This window comes from Perissodus microlepis, chromosome 6 (assembly GCF_051167445.1).
Source record: "Perissodus microlepis isolate ML-2025 ecotype Zambia chromosome 6, ASM5116744v1, whole genome shotgun sequence".
In the NCBI taxonomy this organism is placed as follows: Eukaryota; Metazoa; Chordata; class Actinopteri; order Cichliformes; family Cichlidae; genus Perissodus; species Perissodus microlepis.
The window spans coordinates 25,263,072-25,280,686 of NC_140466.1; the positions used below are offsets into that span (position 1 = coordinate 25,263,072).

Consider the following 17,615-nt stretch of genomic DNA (forward strand, 5'->3'; position numbering starts at 1 on the left):
GTCTTAATGCTCAATTCCGATTTTTTGATCAAATCCGATTTTTTTGTCTGCTTGTTCACACTACAAAAAAAATGCGCTCAAACGCTCAAAGCGGCCCGCATGCGGAAAAAGAAGACGTCACACACAACGCGCTCTGTTTAGACCCAGACCAAACAGTATTGTTTGACTGATGGCCCTTAATATAAAGACTTCAGATTTTACGTTTCCCAATTTTTGCTTTAAGTTATTTTGTTATTTACATAATAATGTAAATAACCGAATAATTATCCTTATTTCTGTTTTAGAGAGGAGCGGTGCTTCAAAGGATAGTTGCAGTAGAATTTCTAGAACATCAATTAAGAAACACATTCGCCAATTTGAAAACACGTAAGGCTGCATATGCTGCAGATACAAAAACACTGACGTCAACTAATCATCAATGTTGTTCCAAAAGAGCAATCAAAAGATAATGGCTCCATACCTAGATTCAGCCAATTACTTGTTCATTATTTTTTGTGTTGCCACAAATGCAGTTATTGTGTACTTGGCTTGTACCAATCTCTCTGTTTGCCTGTTTCCTGTACTCGCTGTGTGTTTCTTATGCTGCATACTGTGTGTGCTATCAACTGGTCGATATGTTTCTTGATTTGCTTGCTGTTTTACTTATTATCTTGTCAGAGAGGTGGTAATGTTTTCTTGCACTCCCTTGTGTTTGCTTAATCTGCAGGGTTTTAAGCTCAAGCCAGTGACATCTCATTTAAACGTGGGATGATGCCATACCTTCCACAGCTCTTTTGAAGAAGACCTTGCAGCTTCCGCATGTTACGACGCCGTAGTGACAACCCGATGCCTCATCTCCACAAACCAGGCACACTTTGGCCGTCGAGGACGGTTGTCTCAGTGGCGAGCTGAAAGGACACACATAAGAGTTCTTCAGACGAGGCATAAATTAACAAGGAATACTCAAAAGTCAACAATAAAACCAGGGCTGACTGTCCCCTTCCCATCTGCATTACGGCATGATGCGCACTGTGAAACATTCTTGGGTTTTTACAACCCACTGACAGTAGCAGCACAATGTGGCTAGCCATAAAAATGTCTGCCAACCGAGAGAGGAAGGCTTTACGCTCCTCGGATTTATGGTTTCTCCAAGCTTACCAGGATGACACTGAAAGAATTACAGAGGAGATTATTTAAATTCAATAAGCAGAGAGACACAGAGCAGGGTGTCAAATTTAAGTGGGATCCAAAACACCTCTTCTCTGGCATGAAACCGGACTGGAAAAAGAGTTCAGAGGTGGACTAAAATGTCAAAAACCACGGTGGAACAAAAGCCCTACTGTGTTATAGGTAAAACTATATATCGAGTTCAAGGCCAAAGATCGCAGGTGTGAATCAGCACTGACGTGTGCTGTACTGTAAATAGCATGACGTGTTGAATTTACTCGAAACAACGCAACAAACAGGCAAGACAACACGAGTGATGAGTCTGCTGATCTAAGGCGTTGTTTACTCTGGCATCATTTACTTCTTTTACCACTGACTGATTCCTGCCATTACAGGCTCATTAAATCCCAGGATAAACAGTATGTTCTTACTAATGCGCTGTTAAATGGGAGAATTAGTTAAGACTTGCAGTTTACCCACTCCTGAAAATGAGACCATGGGGGTCATGGCGAGGAGTGTCACTGGTAAAACCTGATGTGTGCTGTCAGTTTCCACCTGAAGAAAGATCATTATTTTTATATAATGTTTCTGTCTGCCAAGCCTAAATGTGGACCATTCCAGGAAGATGTTGGATAAAAGATCAATAATCGAGACAGTAGAAGCTAATTAGTGATTCTAAATTGGATGTAACTTTTTTTAAAAATAAGTTTACATCTGTAAATATGGGCCGATGGACTGATTCACGAGGTGGAGATCTAGAACCAAATCTCTTCTGATAGAAGAAATGTTTCCATAAATCTGATATATCGTCACCACGGGCAACTGTGGATTATCAATGAAGTAACACTAACATTTTTTCCCATCATTTAGTCTCATTTAAAAACCCTATGCAGTTCGCAAAAGACCACAAACTATATTTTCAAACTAAAAAAGAAGTCCTGTCTTATATATATATTGAATTCACAGTATTTTAATATAAAATTTCAATCTAATGAGTTTTAGGTGGCGCTCTTTGTTCTGCAGATTTGATAGTTTGAGTAAAACTGGAATGGGTCTACATTAATCAGCTGTCTTATAGTAACCACCAGCACAGCTGTACTATAGAGTGAACCGGTTAACATTTACGTTCTACGTGCACAAAAGTTTTTGTCACGTCTAGACACAGGAGAAAAAAAAATCAGGACATTCACTATAATCTTTAACAAAACGTTTCCCTTCATGCTCAAACACACACAAAGAACACAATATGTAGATTGGTACAAAGAGAGAACACCTTGTATCAAAACATTGAAAGTGGCCTCAGCTTCCCCTTCTTTTCTGTGCTAATTACCTCTCTTCCATCTCAATCAATAAGATGCAAGGTGATTGTCTGGTTAACATTCTCCGTACATCCTTCATCAAACCAGCTGCCAAGCGCTCTCTTTCTCTCTCTCCCCCCCCCTCCCCTTTTCTCTGTCTCTTTCCCAGTCTCTTTCTCTCATGCACACGCATTTCCTCCAGGGGACGAGCTGGAAAGGGGTACAGCAACAGCACACTCAGATACAATCAGGACCACTGATCTAATTCCCTCTTGTCCATCTACACACACATTCAATTTGTTAGGATGCTTAGAGGAGTCTCTGGTGAGGTGTTTGTCTGACTTGATCTTTCTGGCAGCGGGCCTCACGGTTTCAGCTTAATGTGAGTGCAAGTGTGCGTGCACAAATCGAATACGTATCAAGATGTGTTTCCAGCATGTTTATATGCTGAATATTCCCCCCATACATTGGCCTTTTCACACCATCACCAAACTGCATTGAGGGAAAGACAATCCAATCCAAGAAAAACAGCCCCGGAAAGTTTCACGGCCAAGAGCAACACGAGGAGCAGATGAGAGGTCTCTCTAAAGTATGCCTCTAATATCGAGTCAGTGGTCAACCTTTTAATAGTGCCGCACATTAAAGCCTTGTCGTTGCGTGCCAGCCTGCCTGCCTGCTGGTCCACCAACAAGGTGACTTCCCCTCCCTCAGAGAAGTATATAGGTCATTTGCTCTCTCTGCTTATGAAACCAGAGCAGACAGGCCAGGCTGCAGTGACTGTGCACCAACGTCTGCCAGTAGCCCAGAACTAAAAACGAGCAGCCAGACATTCCCAAATCAGCCGCTTTTAGCAGCCTACAGTTTACACGTACAGCATATACAAAGAATGTTAGCAATTTTGTAACAATTTTTTATAAGCTTACAGTAAATGCAATTACGGCCCCTAGCTGAAACCAAAATGGGGATATAGTGGTTATATTTTGTGTGTCTAGCTTTGACTACTGGGCCACAAGAACACAACAAATGAATGAATTTCCTTTTTTTTGGCCTGCCAATTAAGTGGCTTGAAATATTAAGTGGTCTGCTTTGATGAAACTTAAATGATGATGTGCAACTTGGTGAAATGTCTTGTTAAAGCTAGATGTCTAAAATGTTAATTCCCACAGCCTCGTGTCACATTTCATCTTGAATGAAGACAAAAAAACAGAGTCAGAAAGCAGAGTTAATGGTGACTTAGTACAGATGTTCTTTTTTTGGGAGGGTAGCCCTAATAATAGTTCTAAAACAATGTACAGGATGATTGTTTCTGCAGAAAGTTCTGCAGGCAACTGCTGTGAACTGGGAACGGGACCTTTTTTTTTCTTTTCTTGACCCCTGTCTTCTCTATTTCTGGGTACAGTCTCAGACTAACTCAATGGGACTGACTGCACAGATCAAAGGTCTCATTCTTCGCTCCAGTTGCTTTTTTTTCCCTTCTAACTGAAACCCCAGGGCAGCAGTTTCATTGTTTTCAGTGTCCTTTCATCTTAAAAGATAACACACAAAGCTAACAACTGATTTAGTTGCTGTGTATTTCCCATGAGGGCCCAGATGAGTACGAGTACACAATGCCCGATTCTTCCCACCAAAATGTACAAACAGAAATGTGTGTCTTCTACTTGCTCTTGCTCCCTCCTTATCAGACCAACGTGCTGCTTGGGGAAGATATTAATGAAAAAGCCAAAAATGAAATGAAGCATGTTGTCTTGAAGGCTGAGAAAAGCCCACTACGCCCACCAAACTGTGTGAAGACCAAACCACAGGACAGATGTTGCTCAAATTGGCCTCGTGTTTTTTTTGTGTTTTTTTTTTTTACGAGTAATTCGGATGTCACACTGAGAGCATTCTTCAAATGGTTCAAATATCTCCACCCTCTCTCAGCTGCAGCAGGAATGCTCAGTCATTAAGAGCTACGGCCAGGAAGGATGGTCATTTTAGCCACAGATTTATCAGAATCCGGAAAACTGATAATGACTGCAGTCACTCACAGCTGGTCTCTCTTTTTTTTATCAAGGAGTCTTCTTTGGCCCTAGTGCAAATCCTCCGATAGCCATAAAAAAAGGTCAATACAGGTCACAACAAAGGGGCAGCAATCATTTGACTAAGGCATAACAAGAACAATTAGTTGCTATAGAAACCACACCGTTGAAGAAAACTAACGAACGAGGGAGACATATAGAGGAAGTCCAGTTATTCTGGGTTTATCAAGATAACGTCATTATGGGTGAATAACTGGGCACGAAATGGCTTTATGATGGACGGCAGCGAGGCTTCGTGGTTAGAAATGAACCCTGTGACCCGCATGCTGTAAGTACATTAGCATGACAGCGTCAGTAAACAAGCGAGTGAACCACAGACAGGGCACTGTTATACAGAGAAACAATGTCCTCATCACGCATGTTACACCGCCTGTCGCACACAAACACACGCGTGTGTGTTGAACTTTGTTTACACCGCTGTACAGCCGGCCGCCTACTGTAAAGATAAATGCACTGACTCGCTCATTCTAGAGGCTGATTAAGTGCCACGGCCTCCCTGAACCTGCCCTTCATGAAAGAGAAGCATCCTTGACTCTGGAAAGAGAAAAAAGGGAAAAGAAAAAACAGCTTCCACGGTACAGTACCTCTCTACAGTCTGGCCTATAATATTTATGTAATACACACCCTGGCATGCTGAAAAACCTTAAGCTAGACCAGTTCAAAGAATATTTATGTAACGCATAACTTGGCATGTTGGGAAAGGTAAAGGTAGATTAGTTAGAAAGAGGACGAAATGGCTTACATAACCATGAGCAGACAGTATAAACATTAGGCTGACACCCACTCGCCGCCTCTCAAAGGGAGAGAGGTCTTATGGGTAGTGTTAATGAGCCACGAGGGATTTATTTTTCCTGGTGAAGGTGACCCTGGCATTGGGCAGAGAGTACCTGAGCATACAGAAATATGAGATTTCCTCTTTGCTAGGCTTGTGTTACACATGTGTTAAGGTTACAGTATAATCTACTCTGACTGCTGCTTTTGGTTAAGAAAGAGGAATCAGCCTTAAGATGTTTAGCACACCTGTGAATGTTTATTGCCTTTACTTTTTTCTTGATAAAGAGTCAAACTACAGGGCTTATGTGAGTATAGCAGCAGCAAATAATATGTATTATGTCAGCCGTGTTTGCATTCCTCATGTTAAACCCAAAGCTGTCATGTTGTCTCACCTCCATGGATTATTCCCGCAAACTTTAGGTGACCTTACCCATGACAGCGAAATCACATTTATCTTCCTTTTATAAATCCACTGTTTTGACTGTAAACAAAGGCGTAGAAATGCACACACGCACGCAGACACGCCGCCCTCTTAAGGCGTTCACACCGCCTTGGTCGACGGGAGGGTACAGACGACGCTATCGTTCCGATCTACACAGTATCCAGTTTGGACTCAACATGTCTGAAGCTGTACCTGTTTTCAAATTCCATAAACAACTTACAAACATCAACATCACAGGCGCTTTTTTTGGCCCAACTTTAACCTTTTCTTTAGCGTGCAGCTGCAGCTGAACGGCCCAGAGGCTTTGTTTTTACACAAGCAGTGGGTACCTTTAGAGCAGCGGGAGGATAACTCACCGGGTTTAGAGTGGCCGGAGCCGTTGAGCATTTCAACCTCATCTTAATTCCTCACCATCACCCGCATTGAATGAAATTAATCACCTGAGATATTTTGGCTAAGTGGTAAAGCATGCGGGCATGAATCTCAGAAAGATGTGGCAGGCTGTTATTATCTGGTGAGGAGGATTATCATGGCTGGAAACTCCCGTAATTCGTGCCTGCTGAGGACAGAGAGGGACTGATCGCATGCATCCAGTATAAAATTAGACACTGGGAAGCCAGCGGATGCCCAAAACTTCATTCATGCTTTTTATGTTGCACATATATACCTTTTATTTTAGGTATCCAAATTTCTGAGTACTTCTCCTGAACCAAAAGCTCAGGCTTCAGGCTACTCTGATCTTGCCACACATTTCTTTATATGGTGATCTTCTTGTATTCATAATCTAAGTTGTATTATAAGCAATTAAATTATCCCAGCATGCAAATAACTGTCAGTGTGTGGTGCTACCATACGTTTGTTTGGTGACAACAGGAGAAAAAAACAAACAAAAACATTTTACTAGCTACATTACCTTTACCTTTATTTAAGCACATTTTCCACACTTACACCTATTTACAGCACAGGGCAAATATGTCGTGCATCAGGTAGTGAATGTTTTGTTTACCGAGCTGAGATGTGCCGCTGTTGTCTTTGTTACTGTGAATATTTGTGCTGCTCACTCAGATCAGGCTTGAACATTTATGGGTGGGTTTGAGAAGTTGCCAGTTTCCACTCAAGTAAGTGAAAATATATTACTTGGTTGCAGGGCTTAGCGCTGTCGCCTCACAGCAGCGAGGTCCTGGGTTCAAATCCGCCAGCTGGCCGGGGCCTTTCTGCGTGGAGCTTGCAAGTTCTTCCCTGTGCTTGCGTGGATTTCCTCCGGTGACTCCGGCTTCCTCCCACAGTCCAAAGGCATGCGTTTTAGGTTAAATGTTCACTCTGAATTGGCCGTGAGTGTTGAATGGTGGTCTTTCTCTGCATGTTAGATAGACTGGCAACTTATCCAGGGTATAATCTGCCTTTTGCACTATGACAGCTGGAATAGGCTGCAGCCCTCCCACGACCCTGAACCGGACAAGCGGTTAAGAAGATGGATGGATAGCTGCATAGTGTTTTTTATTTAGGAACCTTCACACCAACCAAAGGATGAGTTAGCGTTCACGGGGTTAAGGTGCTGCCCCTTGGCTGGCTTCCTGAAGCTGACCAATCAGAATAAAGCTGACCTTTAGAAACGATGGCCTAAGGAGCCCTAATATTGCCTCTTTCCAGGCAGAGGCTCAACTCAGGAGCTGCATAACAGGCAGAATGAGTTAAATAATCTTTTCTCTCTTTTCCACTCTCCTCTCACCCAGACTGGTTGAGGCAGATAGAGAGCCTTCCTGAGCTTGGTTTGCTCTGCGGTTTATTTCTGTTAAGATTTTTGTCGCCAAGCACTTACTTGAGGGAATTTTTTTCTCTGTATCGCAAGATTACTTTACATTACGTTAAAAAATGTATTTAAATACACTGAATAGGTAAGGATTTTTTTAAGAATAAACTGTAAATCATTTTATAATATGCAAAACAACTCACTTTCTACTGCTCACCTTCACACGATAGCAACCCTCAGGTATATACATCATCCAATATTAAGTCTCGTTGTATTCATATTATGTCACTATATTTATGTTATCTAAGTCTTTTTATGTGCCATGTGAGGGAGTATTGCTTAATTTCATAATTTCATTATGCTTGCATAATGAAAATAAAGAGTCTTGAACTGAATCATGCAAAGCCACAATTGTGGAGTCCCAGAATAAAAAAACGAGCGTGATATGTTACGCTTAAAGTCTTTGTGAGCCTTGGTGAGCTGCTAATGAATATCCGTGTGCATGCTTTCCATACTTTTCAAACTCTACATTAAAAGTTTAGTGTAGCTGTGATAAATTTCATCTTTACATAATGCTACACGAAAACTAGACAGTTCCTATAGAGTTCAAGGGGTCAGCACACCCACTCATTCATTCAGTTCACGGGGTAACGCGCAAAGCTTGAACCAGGCCAAAGAGATCCAGGACTGCAAGAAACTTAATTTAGATGCATCTTGCATCCCCTGCCTTAGAAATGATGTATACGGACAACGGATGAGCAGAAGTTTGGGTGCAAGTCCCACATCTTGTCTTTCTCCACTTGGAGTGTTCTTTTTCAGACTTGAGTGGACTCGCCTTCAGAAACCTGTAAAATGTATTTTTCAATAACCCCGCAACAGAAAACAAGGCAGCAGCTTTTACTATGCTGAATTCATTCAGACAAAACAATCCTACTATTCATTTGCTGAGCTCTGCAGCAGCTTTGGCAAACCACCTCCTCGAGTCCCGCAGCATTGTCTTTAAAGCACTGGAGAGCTTAAGTTCCTCACGTGCTCCTCACACCAATCTGTTGCTGCTTCGCTAATTTTCTGTTTTTGAGCTGCCAGTTTTCAAAGCTGCTCTGGACTGGAATCGGAAAACAGCCACGAAACAGCTGGGAACACAATTCGGCTGACATGTTGAGAAACTTCATTGTTGGGCATCAGGTTGACTTCCAGACATGGGAAATTGAGAAACAATGCAAACAAGGGGCCAGTGATAAACACAAAATGTTCAGCACACAAAGGAACATGAAATTCCACGATTAGAACCCGAACTCGCATTTCCCTCCCCAACCTAAACCTATGTGATAACAGCAAAAATAAGCAGGACAGTTGGCTTAAATCTAACTAAATACACAAAGGGGAAGTTGTTTTCGTCACCTTTGTGAAGCACGGCTCAGGAATGACTTGAATCAAACTCACTGCCACGAAGGAAAACACAAATGGACCACTTCAAAGTCACGCTGATAAATCTGGTTTTGTTACAGAAGCAAATCCTTTGATTTCAGTGGCATGAATAAACTCTAGCCCCGACCTCCCTTGATGTTCATGTTTCAGCTTCATTTCCTGCTTACTGTGCTCTCTCTCACTCTCTCTTCCACCAACTTCGAGCAGTACCTGGCTCCTTACGTACTATTTGTCTATAGCCAGATTTGGGCCCTGTTGCCTGCACAGGAAGTGACCTCCAAACTCAGCTTAGAGGCCCTAGGACAAATGAGAAAAACAAATCCCTAGACAGGGAGATTATCTTTAAGGGATCAGCCCTGACCTGAGCCACCTCCATGCCACAAACTCATTAACCTCTGTTCTCCACTTTCTAGCAACAGTTAGTACGCAGCTGACTCCTGTTTACATTGACCTTCCTGTGAGCAAGAAGGGTCTACTGAATAAAATGAAAGTATATCATTGGCCAAAGGTTGGCATTTCATCTCTAAAGCATGTAAATGTAAAAGAACTGAGCTTGTGAGTGCAGAGAAATGAAATGTGCCAGAATATTTTATTCAAGAGATGACCTTTTCCTTTCCCTAGTGATTCAAAAAGGCCTCACTCTGAATGTAGGTTAATGTAGACTGGCGCTAACACATGTTGCCAGCAACCCTATGCATTGGCTGTCACATGTGATCATCCTTAACACCCACCAGTCATTTACAATTCTGCCAGGACAAACGTGTCAGATGAGCAGACAGGGAGTCCAGTGTATATACAAGGGGAAACGCTGCACACACAAGCCATAGTACATTAAGATATATACTGAGGGATAGAGTTAGCAATGGGGCTGTCAAGTGGATCTGTTTAGGGGCTTTATTGTATGTAGAGCTAATAGTCAAGCGGCTCACTAAAGTCACAGGGTATGAAACCTCAACCTCAAGAAGCTGGCTGTGCACAGGAGCCAAAACCAAGTCTGGGGTTGGCCGAGATCCAGGTGGTTAACACCACAGCTTACATTCTGCATGTCGGCTGCTGTGAGCTCCTCTCCAGTCAGTCAGCGTTTCTATAGCATCTGACAGGTTCAACAGCAGAAGAGCAGTCTTACGAACTGCTCGGAGTCTCCTTCCTGCCTGCTTTCAGCCACTTAGTCAAACTCTTCCAGACAGCAACAATCAGGAGCCAATCAGGTAATGAATGTATATGGATAGAAGAAACAACAACAGTGAAACCTCACATATTTTCTTTAGACTTCTATGCACCTAGGAGCAGTTCAACAAGGTAGTCGGTTAGGAAAGTTTCCATATTTCACAGTTTTGTCTTTCTTTTTTCTTCTCCAAGACAATAAGCTAATGCACATTAACCAAAACTGTAAGCAGATACAATGAATAGTTCAAAGAATCATGTCTACAGTTTGTCCAGGAGCACTGAGCCTGCTCATTATAAATGTTTACTCCCTAAAAGGTCAACTTAACAATTCGGACTTCACAAGTACAAAAGGTCCCATACATTTGGTACACATGAACACACACACACACACACACACACACACACACACACACACACACACACACACACACACACACACACACACACAATGTTGGTGTTCATCTCCGAAGGATTACAGGCCCAGATGGTCTCTGGATGAACAATGCAACACCTGCTGACGGACATAGTGCAATTAGGTTCTCACATTAAAAAAAAAAAAACTACTGCAAAAAAGGAGAACCTAAAGTGAATCATCAAAGGTACACATATGCTTGTGCTGACTAATCTCACTCTCGGCTAATCTCTGCATGAAAACAACCCTAACCATAGTTTAATCCGACACCCAGTTGATCTTTGATCAAGGTCAGTCCTTAAAACCTAAAACCAATAGACACCTAAGTCTTCCGACTCTCACTCGGTAACTTTATTCACATTCGGCGAGCATCTGCAGCGAAGATAAAGAAGTATCGCATGTCATGTTTGTGAAGCTGTCTCACCTTGTTCCTGCTGTTATGCTATGAAATGTTTTAAGCAGCGTGACAAACAGAAAACAAATACTCTCTGATTTCTCATTTCAAACAAAGTGAAACTTGACCAGACAGGCTTTAATGAAGAGGAAACAGAATAGCTGAATAATTTCACTTAATACTGTTTTCATGAAAAAAGAAATACGAGGAGCTCAGCGGTGCAGGTGTAATTACACGATTCAGCAGATCAAGCATATTTACCATCTCTATCATGCACCAGATGCACCCGGCCATCACTGCCCAGTACCCGGCCTTGCTCTAATGCCAAAGTCTATTTCACATGTTGCACAAAGAGATGTGTGCTTGCTGTGTGCAGAGACTACGATGAGGAGTGGGAGGGTGTGAGTGGCTGAAAAATCAAGGGACACTGTTTTTACCCACTGTTATCAGCATACATCATCACTGCACTTACACAACTTGTAACACGCATGGGATCCCAATTTCCTGTTCAAAACAAGAGGTTAAAAATAACACCAGTCATTGTAACCTTGGCTCAGGTGAGACTGGCTTCACAGGTGTAGTTGACTATAGATCTATATTTAATAAGGTGAAAGATTTGCAGAGGTGCATGTGGCTGCCCTTTCAGAGCAGGCGCTCATGTCACCTTTTATGGCCAGCCACTTCCGGGGATGATGATGAGTGATGATGAGGCACAGGAAAGGGAAATGAAAGGTAAAAAAAAAAACATTCAGTTCAAGCTAAACACAAGATTGAACCTATTTTAAATCAATCATTTTAAAATTATAAGTGATTTTGGATATATTTCTCAGAATGTTTGTCAAATAAAAAAGGCAAACAGTTTAGTGTCAAAAATATAGTGCATGTTCCCCCTTGTTTGTATAAGGCTAGCATTGCCAAAGGGTGGCGGTTATGGACCTATAAGCTGTTTGCCCATTGACATAAAAGAACAAAGACAGAAGCTACTAACGACCAACCTCCAGAGCAGAAAAATGAAGCTAACATTGAGTATTAAATATAGTATACTCATTGGCTAATGACTTATGCTTGACAATTTGTTAGCCAATGAGCAAGTGCTCTTACAGTATCATGCCACCCCTTTTGTAATTTCATAGATGGTGACTGTAATAACGCTACTCTCACAGCTTCAAAGCTGCACTTCAGAAACAACAGGTACATAGTTACCATGGCCATGTGTGCATATTTTATACCGTCTATGAATGCAGCATGCTAACCTAGCTACCTAGTGTTACCTAACTTAGCGCTCCACGCTTTTTCGTTAAACGGTAGCATCTGGCTCCCAGAAGTCATTAGCTTCAAAATGTAGATTGACAGGTAAAGTGTGTGTGACACTGAGAGACTGAATGCTACTGTATAGATAAGAGAAACCTGGAAAGCCAAAAACTACTACAGCCATAATAAATTAAAGCGTCTGCACCAAAGATGCAGTCTTTTTTCTTTTTTCAAATTGAAAAGCTTATCTGTGGTAAACACGGTGTCAGGTATTACAGATTGTTCTTTTGGTGTTTAAGTGCAAGAGAATTTTGAAATAAAACATCCGCTACAGTATACAGTGCCAGGAAATTTGAAGTCAGAACTTAACCAAATAAAAACAGCAAAAATTCTCACGCGTATTCACACTCATTTCACATCCCATCATTTTAATATCAATCATTTGGATTTCTGACAGTTTTTAGTGAAAACAATAAAATAATTATCAATAATTATTTAATTATTTTGTTACTATATTTCATTATAAATCTCATATATTGCCAAAATATAATTCACTTGAATTATATTGGATGGATGGATGGATGGATAAGTTGTCATATAGTTCAGCGGTCCCCAACTCCCGGGCCTTGGACCGGTACCGGTCCGTGAGTCGTTTGGTACCGGGCCGCGAGAGTTGAGGCTCAGGTGTGAAATGTATGGTTTTCAGGGATTTTATCGGTTTTCAGCGTTATTTTGTTATCGTTTTTATCGTTAACTCGGCTTTCCTGGGTCTTTTCACGTGTGTTATGAATAAATCTTTTTTTCAGTACCGGTACTAGTTTTATTTTGTTGTATTTATCCGCGACACCTTAAAGGCCGGTCCGTGAAAATATTGTCGGGCATAAACCGGTCCGTGGCGCAAAAAAGGTTGGAGACCGCTGATATAGTTTATAATAATGACTTCTGGCTTCTCCACTGGTTCTTGTCTTTATCTTCGGGATTATCGTGGAGAAAAACTAATATTTAAAGAAATTATGCCAAAAAACAATCACTAGAAACCAATATATATTTACATTTTCTGACAGTAAGTGGATTCATTAGTAATCATTAATTAAATTCAGTTTATCTACTTACAAGAACACCTAGCAATAACATACTACATGATGAATATATCCATATAAACCCTATGCATAAAAGTACAAGACACGTGCACAAGGTAAAAATCTCCTTCCATTTTATAATTTCCCTTCATGCTGCACTTTTAATAAATTGTCAGGTTTTACCACAAAGATATCCTGTTCCAATAACACATTAGCCCAACCAAATACTCCAGGGGCCCAGAATATCTCCCACATTTTCCATGTGTGGGAAATACTGTTGATTCAGAGGTTCTCTCTTTCCTCTCACTCCCTGCTGCTCTTCCCCTCCCCACATTGTGTATACACTTCATGTCATTGTTTGAGGTGTATGAAACTGAATTTTATGGTAAATACATAACATTTTGGGCTCATTGCATAAATATTTAAGAACAGGAGACAGGCCTCAGGTGGAGAAGACGGTGAAAGTCAGCACAGTAGCATATGGTAAGGGTAACTTATTTGAGAGGTTTTTGTTATTATGAAGATTAAGATGAAAAAAAAAAAATAGAATTAAGAGTGTAGCTTTTCTAAAGATAGATCTTTTTCTTAAGGAGACTACTCAGAGTCCAACCTGAGAGGATTTTAAAAAATATTTGAATTACATATTTTTGTGAGCAGCCGTTTAGTCTCAAGTGACATGCTGAGCTCTTAAACAGGAGGCCGTGGGGATTTACACAGTGAACAAAGGATTCCCTATTGAAACACTGCTTTGTACAGCAGAAAAGCAGCTTGTAGCTCTACATTTTCTATCTATTCACTGTTCTGCTTCATGTTGCGAAGCCCGCCAGCACTAATGAGTACCTTTATAAAAGGAAATAGAGCGTAATTGCTTTTTCTGAGACATGAAGAGACTTGGATGAAATTGGGAAAGATGTCTGTCAAACCCACATAAAGCACATATATTCACATGCATGCATACTATACCTTAATATACAGTACTATGCAATAGTCTTGAGGCACCCCTCTTTATATTTCTTTATATTTTGATATGCAAGTGATATCCAAGTGCAGTGATCTATTAAAAAAGTGTGCAAATATGCATAGAAAAGCAGTATATAAGACAAAAAACAGAGCTTGAGCAATTCTAACGATCTTGAATTAAATTACAAGTCTGGCTCCTTGGAGGCAAAATATAAAGAAATGATGGGTGGCTCATGGCTTTTGCACAGTTCAGAACATGACTGGTTTGCCACATAAAGATTTTTGACACCAAACTAACAGCCGATCAGTGTGCCACTAACTCCCCTTTATGTAGATTTCCCCCACCCATCCTCTGTCTGTCCACACAGGCTTTATATGAGGAACCCTGTCATAACAGCCATTTTGAAGGGTGAGGCATGCCCCGTTGCACTGGGATGGCTGGCCAAAGTATACAAAATTCAGAAGAACTGCTATGCTGCTCTGAACAGATCTGTCACCATCAAACTCCACTGGGAAACAGAGGTCATGATTTCCATTTACACCTACTTCTCCTACACATAGATGTTATTGTTTAAAGCTTTGCTGGTGTAAGCAAGTTAATGTAAAGCAGGCATATGCTTCTGTCTGTGTGGGTTTTTTTTTTTTTTTAAAATACAGAAGTTATAATTCCCAAAAGGCTGAAACTTGAAGGCCCGCTGCTCCACTGTAGAGGCCGTGCATTTCCTTTGAGGTTCAAGATGAAGGTTTCTCTTCTGTTCTGAATAAATCAGCAACTGGCTTGCCCCGTCATTACAGAGAAACAACGTCTCTCTGTTTCTGTAGTTAACTCGCGATCCTCTTCAGCAAAAGACAAAAGCTTAACTCTTCAGAAAAGAAAAAGTCTTGTTTTCTTTTTTCTTCCCAGATGTGAAACAATTGCCATTTCGCCACATCTTTCAAGCTTTTTAAACTCTCTGGTTCAAAAGAAACTTTTATTACTTCATCATACTGATTTCTCCACTGATGTTCTCCTGCCACCTTTTTTGTGTCGAGGACTGACTTTGGTATGCTGCTGAAAGGTCCTTACCCCAGCTGCTGCTCTTTAACAGTGCCTCTGTAAACAGTCCTGCTTCCTCAGCTGTTCTGTCAGAGGCTCTCTGCTCCTTCGCGTCTCTCCTCTCGTATGAACAAATCACACTCCGTGCATTATCCCCGTAATCTCTCTCTCCCGCTGAGCAACTTCTTCTAATTTATGTGGATTAAAGCCATTTGTTGAAGACCGCAAAGTGTGCCATCACGAAGCCAAACATCAACATTAGCCTCATGCTGAAGACTTAGATCTTCTATTGTATACCGCAAGCATTTAAAAAAAATCCATACATGGTTAGTTGAGCTGTCTCTTTAAACTCATTGCAACCCCAGAGCCCTTCTGTGTCTGGGCTGAACGTAAAAACGACTATTTAAAAACTTTCCGTTTGTTTGTTTCGATAGCTTCGTGTTATTAACGTGGCGCAAGCATCGCGTAAATGAATCCGTTGAAGCTTCGCGCCCTCGGCCCTCATTCAGAACTAATACACTCGCCGCCAATTAAACGGGGTTAGAACGGCTGCCACGATGCAGTACAACGATGCTACATGCCATTCACTGAAACTGTTTCAGTGACCCATTCTTCATTCTTTTGTTCTCTTTCCTTACCTGAATTTGAAACCCGATCATCAAGGAGGAAGAGTGAGAAAACTGTGAAAGAGTTTAAGCCATCCCACGGCTTATGAAGTTGTTCCAACAGTCTTGCACCCTAGGGGGCTGTTCTAGTCACACCAAATCTATCCAGAGAGACAAAAGTGGACCGAGAGTAAATATGGGCTTTTGCAGGTCTGTGCAGCATTAGCATGTATTTCCACTCTTTAGCCACAATAACAGGACATTCAATTTCCCTGTTTCTAGCTACTGAAATCAATTGGTGGAGTTAGGAACGGCAGAGTGGGGAATGATACATACTAATTCTCTTGGAGAGGGAGGTTAATGTGAAGTGCACAAGGTCAATACATTTGTAAAGGTAACCTTGGCTTTGCCTGTGACGTTCTCTTCTTTGTTTCTCCCCTCTGTCTTTTTCTTTTTCTCACATGAACACACATAGAGCCACAGAGTCCCTCAGTGGTTGCTTTCTCCTTCACTCGTTCGCTCTCCCCTTCCCCTCTGTCTCTTTCTCCCTCCCACAGCGGCTGTCTCGCACAGCCTCTCCAACTTTCCGAGTTTTCTGTCTATTTCCCCCATTTCCCCCGTTCCTTCTTCTCTTCCTCCTGTCACCTGCATGCTAAGGAGGTGTCTCTAAACACATAAGAGGGGCTCAGAGAAAGCTGTGCTGCAATAATTGGATTATTGAGCAATCTGCAAACAAATGTAAGACACAAGGCAAAGGATCAATGCGGAACGCTTGCATCATTTGTGGTGGTCAAAAGCAATCAGTGTAATAAAGCCATCAAACAAGTTGCTGTTCGGGATTAGTGAGTTTAGGAGGAACTTGTGGTGACATGTCAATAATTGCTTATTAGACATCAAAGGAATCTTTCCTCCATGCAAACACTCCCTGTCCAGCCCGGTCTGGTGGATTTGGATGAATGTATGTTGGAAGGCTTAAAGTGAGCCCTGCAGTGAACGTCACAGTCTGTCCGTAGCCGGTGAAATGGCTTTGGGTTCCTATTGTGTATTAATGTCCAGATGGACAGTTGTGTTGTAATCTGCAGCACTTCTGTTTACAGCCAGGTAGTGCTATAAACTGGCTAAATATAGCAGCAGCTTCAGTGAAAGGAAGCATAAACCGAGTGATTGGAAATAAAGAAGAAGCCATGGTAAGAGCTTCACTCTGTAATGTAATCTGTGTAACGTAGACTATTATGTTTGACCTTTTTTTTTAAAAAAAAAAATAGTAAGACTTTGACTAAGGATGTTTGTAATCATTTATTAATTTGATGAATCTCTAAAAAAAATAACCACTAAAGTGTTGATGAGTTTAACGGCAAGACATAACGGTACAAATAAATTAATAACTCTACACAGTATTTGCACAGTATTCTGTCCCCACCTAAGTTAGCTCAGAAAGTTTTCCCATCCTTTTAAGGAATCTTCACAATATTAAAATACCAAATCAGTGGGAGCCACTAGCCCAAAAGATCTCACAGATATTTTGACTGACTAGTGTTAGCAAAATTCAGCTGGCTAACATGTCAGCAGTGAGCCAATACAAGATAGCTGCTGTGACAAACCCATAAAAATTGCAGAAGTAATGGCAAATTTAGCTTTCTCACTATCCGGCCTTAAATCCAGCCAATTAAACTTGAGATATGAGAAAGAAAAGCTGCAAGGCCTCGCATCCTATTAGCTATAAGCAGAAAATATTGAGCTCCTTGCTTCAAAAGCAGCTAAAAGGATTACTTATAATCCGTGACAATGATATTAA

General features: G+C 41.3%; 1 protein-coding gene across 2 annotated transcripts in view; it reads right to left on the reverse strand.

Moving 5' to 3' along the window:
- The window catches only part of nr3c2 (nuclear receptor subfamily 3, group C, member 2), an 85,192-nt gene that overhangs the window by 38,093 nt on the left and 29,484 nt on the right, over positions 1-17,615 (reverse strand). For both annotated transcript variants that reach the window (XM_084931647.1, XM_084931646.1), the window contains exon 3: positions 760-887. In XM_084931647.1, coding sequence (XP_084787773.1) covers positions 760-887 — 128 coding nt within the window. The remainder of the gene's footprint in view (positions 1-759; positions 888-17,615) is intronic.